This window comes from Chrysochloris asiatica, unplaced genomic scaffold (assembly GCF_000296735.1).
Source record: "Chrysochloris asiatica unplaced genomic scaffold, ChrAsi1.0 scaffold00168, whole genome shotgun sequence".
In the NCBI taxonomy this organism is placed as follows: domain Eukaryota; kingdom Metazoa; phylum Chordata; class Mammalia; order Afrosoricida; family Chrysochloridae; genus Chrysochloris; species Chrysochloris asiatica.
In genome coordinates this window covers 6,393,169-6,402,846 of record NW_006408686.1, presented here as the reverse complement: position 1 = coordinate 6,402,846, position 9,678 = coordinate 6,393,169, and the positions used below count along the sequence as shown (strand labels likewise).

General features: G+C 47.5%; 1 protein-coding gene across 1 annotated transcript in view; it reads left to right on the top strand.

Annotated features, from left to right (window-relative positions):
* The window catches only part of RYR1 (ryanodine receptor 1 (skeletal)), a 153,406-nt gene that overhangs the window by 127,280 nt on the left and 16,448 nt on the right, over positions 1 to 9,678 (top strand). The window contains exons 90-91 of the mRNA XM_006871542.1: positions 6,982 to 7,323; positions 9,371 to 9,674. Of these exons, the coding sequence (XP_006871604.1) occupies positions 6,982 to 7,323; positions 9,371 to 9,674 (646 nt within the window). The remainder of the gene's footprint in view (positions 1 to 6,981; positions 7,324 to 9,370; positions 9,675 to 9,678) is intronic.

Here is a 9,678-nt window from a genome sequence, read left to right as displayed (position 1 = left end):
TATACTCCTAACTGGAGTATATTGTATATTCCAGTTATAAAGTAATCAGACCTTATAAGCTATGGTTGGTTGGTGGTTTGAGCCTACCAGCCACTCTGCAGAAGAAAGATGAGGCTTTCTACTCCCTTAAAGATTTAAAATCTCAGAAACCCTGTACGGGGTCACTATGAGTCAGAATTGACACGATGACACTTAACAACAAGAAGAAGCCACTGTTGCGGTCACCATTGGTCCCTACTCCCATTTCTGTCCTCACCCGACCTCTCCAATGGCTACCATTGATTCCCCTCTGGTTTATATGTCTCCAGATATTTGTTCTGTATTACCATGACAGGAAAATCTCTAAAGAAAGAAATATTGCATTGTTTTATGGTTTCCCAAGGTCTTCAAGGTTGTCAGAGATCTTGTTTACAAAGCATGTCTCTCCTGATGAAGTACTTTTTAGATTCCAAAATCTCTACCAGTTTGGAAAGCCCAATCTAATGGTTGAAAACACATTTTAGACTACTCTGGTAGCATAGTGGGTTATACGTTGGGCTGCAAACCACAAGGTCAGCAGTTCGAATCTACCAGTCACTCCAAGGGAGAAAGATAAGGTTTTCTGCTCCCATAAAGATTTATAAGGAGCTCTGGTAGCGTAGTGGTTATGAATCAGGCTGCGAACCACAAGGTCAGCAGTTCGAAACTATCAGCTCTTCTGTGGGAGAAAAATGAGGTGTTCTGCTCCCATAAAGATTTATAGCCTTGGAAACCCTGTACAGGGTCACTATGAGTTGGAACCAACTCCACGGCATACAGCCACCACCAAAGATGTACAGCCTCAGAAACTATGGAGGGTCACTATGGGTCAGAACCAACTCCACGGCACACAGCCACCATGTGTTCTTGGTCAGTTAACTGTTATGAGTTTTCGTATCTAAATATTTTTGTATAATTTTTAAATTAAAAGATTTCCTTTTCTAAACATCTTATGAATACATAACTCACATACCATTTAAATTGTACAATTCAACGGTCTTTAGTGTATTTACAAAGTTGTACATCCATCACTGTAGTCTAAGGTTGGTGGTGGTGGTGGTGATGATGTGCCGTGAAGTTGGTTCCAATTCATAGCAATTCTGCATAACTGCTGAGGTTAGCAGCCTAACTGGTAACCACTACACTACCACAGCTCCTTGTAAGTTTAGAACACATTTATCACCCCAACAAGGCAACCCCAGGCTCTGCAGCAGCCACTTCCCATTTCCTCCTACCCCAGCCCTGTTGTTGTTAAATGCCGTCGAGTTGATTCCAACTCATAGCAACCCTGTATAGGATTGACGAGGAGTGGCTGGTAGGTTTGAACCGCTGACCTTATGGTTCAAATCTACCTTTCAGTCCAGTGCACCAAGGCAACCACTATTCTACTTGCTGTCTGGATAAAATGCCTATTTGAGACACGTCATGTAAATGGAATAATATATGGTCCTAACAGATTTTCCTTTTATCTAACAAATCACAAGTTACTATCATATCTAGTGAAAAACAAAACAGAACAGAATCTATAATTCTCTTAAAATCCATTAAGCATCTAGTCAGCATTCAAATATTGCACCAATGCCATAAGTAATTTTTTTTGCAGTTGCTTCGAGTCTGGATCTAAACAAGGTTCACCCATTGCGATTGGTTGATAGTTCATTGTTATTGTTTGTTGATTGGTTGATAGTTCATTGTTATTGTTTGTTGATTGGTTGATAGTTCATTGTTATTGTTTGTTGATTGGTTGATAGTTCATTGTTACTGCTTGTTGTTAAGTGCTGTCCAGTACATTCTGATCCATAGCGACCCGGCATAGGGTTTCCAAGGAGCGGCTGGTGAGCTTGAACCACCGACCTTGTGGTTCAAACCAACTTTGCAGTCTAGTGTATAAACTCACAGCGCCACACCAGGGCTCTTTGGGGAGACATACTTCAATCCATAATAGAGGGAGTGTTCCAGGTAAAGGGGATAGTTAGTGTACAGTCTGAAAGTACCAACAAGAAGAAAGCCATGTGGCTAGAAAGGGTGGCTGATGGCTTGTTGTTGTTGTGTGCTCTAGAGTCAGTTCTAATTCACAACAACCCTGTTATTGGTTTCCGAGAGCTGTTGGTGAATTTGAACTGCCAACCTTGCAGTTAGCAGTCCTGTACTGAGGAAGCCTGAGAGGTCAGAATGGGACAGCTTGTGCACGGTCTGGGGGGCTGAAGACCTAACCTGGATGTGATGGAGCCAGAGCCCTGTTCACACAGTGAATTAAGCATGGGCTGCTAACTACAAGGCCAGTGGTTCAAAACCACTGGCCACTCCTCGGGAGAAAGATGAGACTACCTCGGACACCCTATGGCACAGTTCTACTCTATCCTGTAACATCACTAGGTATCAGAACCAGCTTGGCAACAGTGGTGTAGTTTCCGTGTTGAGTTCTGAGTAGGAGACGGACTTGACCTGATTCAAGTGTTCAATGTGTCCCTCTGGCTATTGTGTGGAGAACAAACTGTGGGGGCAGGAGGGAGAAGGAAAATAGCGATGGTCCAAGTGGGAGAGTGTGGGGAAATATGAGTATGAGGGGTATTGGGGGTGGAGCCAGAAGTGAGTGGGTCTCAGATATATTTTGAAAGCAGAACCCTCTGGTTTGCTGATGTATCAGTAAGATAAAAGAAGAGATAAATCAAAAAGGACTCAAAGATTGTAGTTAAGCAACCTGGGCGGCAATATGGTATTCCTGATATCCGTAAGAGTGTGGGAGGAGGATTTTGGAATAGAAATCTACAGTTTGACTTGAGAAGTTTGCCTGGGGCTCCTATAGATCTGTCTCCTGCTTCAGCAGTGTTTAGACAGAACAGATCCGGGGACACCCCACCTCCAGCCTCGGACCACCTCTACCCTCCTCTTTAGGCATAATCTCTTCTCTGGGAGCAGTTTCTTGGCCATTTTCTGTTACTGGGACCAGCTAAACACAGTTTTTTGGTGTGTGGTTAGCTCCAAATCTTCAACCATCCAAAAAGGCAAGTCACCCCCCCTCCATCCAAAAAAAAAGCTAAAGAGGATAGAGAGAAACACTGTAAACTGATGATATATGGAGGGGATAATAATCAATGTAATGAAACAAGCTATATGAATGGTTGAATGTGAAGCTGATGATGTGCCCTGTAAACTTTCACTCAATCCAAAATAAAAACATTTAATTAAAAAAAAAAAAATCTTCAACCAACCATGAGCTCTCAAATCTATCAGAACAATTCTGCTGAGGCAGAGGCCAGTGTTAATATGGTCAACCTGCATCTGTGGGCCTCTTACACCCACCTCTTTCTGGGCTTCTCTTTTAATTGCATCAATGTGGCCTTGGAAAGCGTGGGACACTGCTTCCATGAGGGTGCCGAGCATCTCTTAAAACTGCAAAACTAACATGGCGGCTGCGTTCTCTTCTAAGACATGCAGTAGCCATTCTAAGATAATTGGGGAAGAACCCAGGATGCCATGGAAACCGCCCTGGCCCTGAAGAAGGACCCTTCTAGATCTGCACGACATGACTTTCTGGAGAAAGCCCCCCATCTCTGTGACTTTCTGGAGAATCATTCCTTAATGAGGAGGTGAAAATTCTCAAGAAAATGGGACCAACCTGCCCAGGATGGTCAGCCCTCAGGCAGGACTGGGAGACAAGCTCTTTGAGAGGCTCACACTTAAGCATGGTTAGGGTCTGTGGAGCCTGGCAACCTGTGAGGGCCCTTCAGCCTTCCCCTGCCTTCCTCAGACCTTCTGCCAGAACCTCGCCCTCCAGCCACAGAAGCAGCATCACCGTGACCACCCTGGAGCCCTTCTTCTTCCAAGCTATTGTTGTTGTGAAGTGCTATTGAGTCAGTTCTGACCCATAGCGACCCTGTATAGGGTCAGCTGGTGAGCTTGAACTGTCGACCTTGCAGTTCAAACGACTTTGCAGTCTGGTGCATTAACCCACAGCGCCACACCAGGACTCCAAGCTGTGGACCAAATGAACACAGTAAAGCTTCCTCCTACAGGGAAAAAAGAGAGTTTTGCTTGGGCTATTTCCAATTTTGCAAGTTGCAGGTACCCATTAGAAATCCAGAGATGCCAAGGATGGTTTCAGCTGTCAGAGTCTGGATTCTGGGGAGCGGTCAGGGCTGGGATGTAGATCGTGGTGGTAGGAGAGCATTCCGAGCCTGGGGCCTTCGTAATATTTCTCAAGAAGGGGGTGCAGAAACAAATCCTGGGGTCCCCCAGTCTGTAGACGTCTGGAAGAGGATGAGATGCCAGCAAAGGAAAATGCCAATAGTCAGAGAAGAAGAAGTATCTCACAAGAAGAGGTTGGGCAAATGGATGAGACCAGAGAGAGCATCGATCCCAAGATCTGAGTCCAGGAGCGAATGAAGGTGGTAGAGTTCTGGTCCCTGTGGAGGAGTGGACTTGGGAGAGGGGCATCATCACACTGTATCACATGGAGGGGGAGGCACGTTGGTGGAGTGAGGGTAGGTGAGCAGTTTCTATATGACTGTCTCCAGGCTCTGTGGTTTCTTACAGCCCTTCAAGGTTTGCAAAGCATGTTACTCATACAGAAAGCATTTTGCAAAGCTCTTGGCTTTTTACAAAGTCCCTTTTTAGAGCCAGAACATGTTACTTCTGTTCACACCCCAAAGCAGCATTTTTCAAACTGCCTGCTACAACCCATGTATGTCATTCCTTTATTGAATAACAGAATCCTTGAAAAGAAAATAGAATGTCACAGAGTGTGTCCCACAGTAAAAGTTAAGAATCATGTCATGAATTGTGTGTTTGGGGTTTTGTGTGTGTTTTCTGAGTCATATTGTAAAAGGTATTCTTATTGCAAGTTGTGACTGAAAACATTTGAAAAACTGCCATAGAAGACCTTTTGCACAGAGTAGACAACACAAGAATGTCCAAAGAAAACGTTATCTGTTAACTTGGATGATGAGATGGTGGGGGTGTGCCGTGGAGTTGTATCTGACTCATAGCAACCCTCTATAGGGTTTCCAAGGCTGTAAATCTTTACGGGAACAGGAAGCCTCGTCTTTCTCCTGCTGGGTGATGGGGAAGGCAGTTTAAAAAATAATAAGGAAAAAACCCCAAACATGTTGCCTGTAAATGACAATTTGAAAACACCCTAAAATTCTATCATCAGCAGAATAGGCAATGACTGATCTATTTGTTGAAAGGGAATACTACGCAGCAGTGAAAATCAATGTGTTTGATCTGTATCTTTTTAAATTGAACATGAGTAGATCTTGAAAACACCCATTTATGTGAACAAGGCAGGTTTCAGATTATAATAGCAATCTCCTAAAATGAAAAAATAAATGTGCAGGATGATACTCTGTATTGTGAAACGTGTTCAATAAATGTTCATGGAGATGAACATTTATTAACTCTGGGTGATGGGAACATGCCTGTTTGTCCCCAGTTGACAGAGATTCCTTCACTGTGCCAGGTGTCAGTTATTTGGTTGCTGGAAATGGTTTTTGTTGTTAGGCGCTATCGCGTCAGTTCCAACTCATAGCAACCCTAAATTGGGTTTCCCAGGGAACAGAAAGCCTCATCTTTTTCCCATGGAGTAACTGGTGGATTTGAACTGCTGACCTTTGATTAGCAGCTAGTACTTATCCTACAGCGCCACCAGGGTTCCTGGAAATGGTTGTTGTTAAGTGCCGTCGAGACAGTTCCAACTCATAGTGACCCTGTAAAGGCTTTACTAGGCTGTAAATATTTGTGGGAGCAGAAAGCTTCATCTTTCTCCCACAGAGTGGCTGGTGGGTTTGAACCGCCAGCCTTGTGATTTGCAGTTATCCAACAGCACTTCCAGGTCTCCTGGAACTGGTGTTGGGGGTAGAAAAAGGGGGACTTGGGGCAGGGGCTGAGCTGGTGGAGTGTGTCAGTCAGGGTGTCAACAGAAAACAGTCCAGGCAAACCGGAAAAGGGTGTAATAAAGTGAGTGTTTTCAAAGCGACCACCAGCCACTCAGCTGTCTGTTCCTGTAAAGATAAACAGTCTCAGAAACAGTCAAAAGCTCAGCTAACTGAAAAGTTGGAAGTTTGAATGCACCCAGAGGTGCCTCGGAAGAAAATTCTGGAAATTTAATTCTGAAAAGGTCAGAAACAATTCTACTGTAAATCACACCGGGTCACAATGAGTTGGAATCAACTTCCAGCAACTGGTTTGGGTTTTGGGGTTCTTTGCATTGTTTGCAGAGCTTCAGGCGGAGGGTAGGGAAGCCAGCGGGGTCCAGCGATTCTATGTGTAAAGAGAGCAGTTACCTAGTGCACAAGGACAAAAACACTTGCCTTCTTCTCCTCCCCACAAGAAGCCAGAGTACAGGGAATGGACTGAGATCACAGACGCCTCAACCCAACCCAAACCAAACCTGCTGCCATGGAGTCAATTCCAATTCTTAGTAACCCCATAGGTCACAGTAGAACTAAGCCTTACCTTGTCCTAGACTACATCTATACAGGAGAACACCGCCTCATCTTTCTCCCACAGAGAGGATGCCGGGTTTGAACCACTGAACTAAGTTAACCGCCCAGCTCTTAACCCACTGCACCACCAGGGCTCCTTGCAAAGACCCATCCAGGAGGGGCGGGAATATGGAGCGAGGTCTAGGAGAGCCTTTGGAGAGCGTGGCTCGAGGTCTGTCTGTATTGCCCCTTCTGATAAAAGTGGGCAGCCACATTCTGGTGGCAGGGTAGTGGTGTACCGCTGAGTCAGTTCCGAGGCATAACGACGCAGTGTAGGGTTTTCAAGGTCACAGTGCACCATCTCTGAAATGTAACAAACCTCTCTTCAATTGCAACGTTTCAGTATCTTTGTGACTGGTACAGCCTTACCCATGGTGATAGGATTTCTGGACCTTCCTGTCCTTAGGAAAGGCCAGAGTTATTTTTAGACGAGTACTGAGACACTGCTACCTACTGACCTACCTGAACCGTCCCCTAGGCCATGGACAGCCAGAAGCAGTTCACGGGACCAGAAATCCAGTTCCTGCTTTCTTGCTCCGAAGCGGATGAGAATGAGATGATCAACTGCGAAGAGTTCGCCAACCGTTTCGAAGAGCCAGCCCGCGACATTGGCTTCAATGTGGCGGTGCTGCTAACCAACCTGTCAGAGCACGTGCCGCACGACCAGCGCCTGCGCAGCTTCCTAGAGCTGGCGGAGAGCATCCTCGAGTACTTCCGGCCCTACCTGGGTCGCATCGAGATCATGGGCGCCTCGCGCCGCATCGAGCGGATCTACTTTGAGATCTCTGAGACCAACCGCGCTCAATGGGAGATGCCCCAGGTCAGCCGGTCCGTGTATGTGCATGTCTGCCTCGCGAGGTTTCTGTGTGCCGGAATATTCTATGTGCCCATGCCTTGCAGTTTGGAGCCCAGATACGGCTGTGTACGCCTTGTGCATCTGTTCTGTGTGCCGGAATATTCTATGTGCCCATGCCTTGCAGTTTGGAGCCCAGATACGGCTGTGTACGCCTTGTGCATCTGTTCTGCAGGTCCTGATGGACACTCGCTGCTTGCAGGCAGTCCTGTGTTCCTCCCTTTGCACACATGTATGGGCCCTGTTGTACCCTTGCATGCCTCTGGCTCACCCATGTCCCCCTTTGCAGAGTTTGCCAGGAAGGAATGCACACCCTTGTACACTCCCCCTGTGAGCCTGCTTTACTTGCCCTTCCAGCAGACCATTCATGCCCACCATGTTGCATACATGTAGGCTCTGGAGTGTCCTAGCATGCTGACCCAAGCCTAGACAGTCATTCCATGTGTCCTTAAATGTCATCTGAGGTCCTAACACACCATGCTCACCCCACTTATTCTGGGCCCACACGTGGGTGCATGGCTCTTACAGGGAGGGGCCTCTTGAGGTTGCTCATATGTCCTCTGCAGGCTTGGCACACTGCATGGTTGATCACTTATTCACTCTCCCTGCCCTGTACACACCCCCAGGCCTGCCCTTATTGGGGTACACCCCTGTTGTTGTTGTGAAGTGCCGTTGAGTCGGTTCCGACCCATAGCGACCCTGTATAGGGTTTCCAAGGAGCAGCTGATGAGCTTGAACTGCTGACCTTGCTGTTCAAATGGCTTTGCAGTCTGGCGCATTAACCCACAGCTCCACACCAGGATTCCTGTACACTTAGACAATTCTCACACTCATTCACAAGGGTCCCTGCTTCTCCTCAGTGTCTTGTGCCTGCTCCACTTCCAGATGGGCCCAGTCTCAACCCCACAAATGTTTGAGCATTTCTTATCCACTTTCCACCCCTGGCCCTGGCACACCCCCAGCCCACTACACACTGGCACTGCGATATGCCCCTTAAGTGCCCTCAGTTCCCAGCCTTACACTGCTGCTCTTGTGACCTTCATTCATCCATTGGCCTGCCTGTTCCTTAGACTCACACTTTTCTTTGGTTCTTCAAGTGACCCCAGGTACCTGTATGGTGCCAGGAGCTGTTCTGTGGGTTAACTGTTGGGCTGCAAACTACAAGGTCACCAGTGCAAACCCACCAACCTCTCTGAAGGAGAAACATGAGGCTGTGTGCTCCAGGAAAGATTTACAGTTTTAAAAACCGTATCTGTCCTATAGAGTCCTGGTGTGGCACTGGACCAAAAAGATCTGTTTGAACCACAAGGTCAGCGGTTCAAACTCACCAGCCACTCCTTGGAAACCCTATACAGGGTCAGAACTGATTCAAAGGCACTTAACAACAACAAATCTGTCTTATAGGGTCCTGATGAGTCCGAATCCACTGGATGGTTGTGGGTTTTGGATTAGGTTAGTGGATTTCTAACGTCTAACTCAGCAAGAGCTCATTTAATCTTCACCATGCAGGTCCTACTATAATCTCCATTTAACAGAGGGGTAAACTGAGGTCCAGAGAGCTGTCAAAATGCAGAATCGATTCTAGATCCAGCCTATCTGAAGTTTGAACCCTACCTCTGCTGCTTCTCAGCGTTGCCACTCTCTGGGCCACCATTTCCTCTTCTGTAAAATGGGGTTAATCTAGCTCCTACTCTCTAGGTTATTGGTGAGGATTAAAAGAGTTAATTGGTTCTGGGCCTGGCCTTATTTAAAGGCTTCGAATGCCCACACCGAGTGCTATATTGTTGTTGTTAAGTGCCATCGAGTCGGTTCCGATCCATAGCGACCCTGTGTAGGGTTAACGAGAGGCAGACGGTAAGTTTGAACCTCCGACCTTGCGGATCAACCCAAGCTTGCAGTCCAGCGCATTAACCCGCAGGGCCACACCAGGAATACTGATCACAATGTCCGCTACTCGAATCTGCCACTGTCTGGGGTCCCTGTTGTCCCTAGCGCCTTCTGCCTCCACCCGCAGGTGAAGGAGTCGAAGCGTCAGTTCATCTTCGACGTGGTGAACGAAGGCGGCGAGGCCGAGAAGATGGAGCTCTTCGTGAGCTTCTGCGAGGACACCATCTTCGAGATGCAGATCGCTGCGCAGATCTCGGAGCCAGAGGGCGAGCCGCCAGAGGACGACGACGAGGGCACAGCCGAGACGGGCGCCGAGGGCGCAGACACGGGCGACGCAGGGGCCGAGGGCACGCCTGGGCCTGCAGCGGCGGGGTTGCCAGCACGACTGGCGGCGGTGGCCGGCTGGGCCCTGCGCGGCCTCAGCTACCGGAGCTT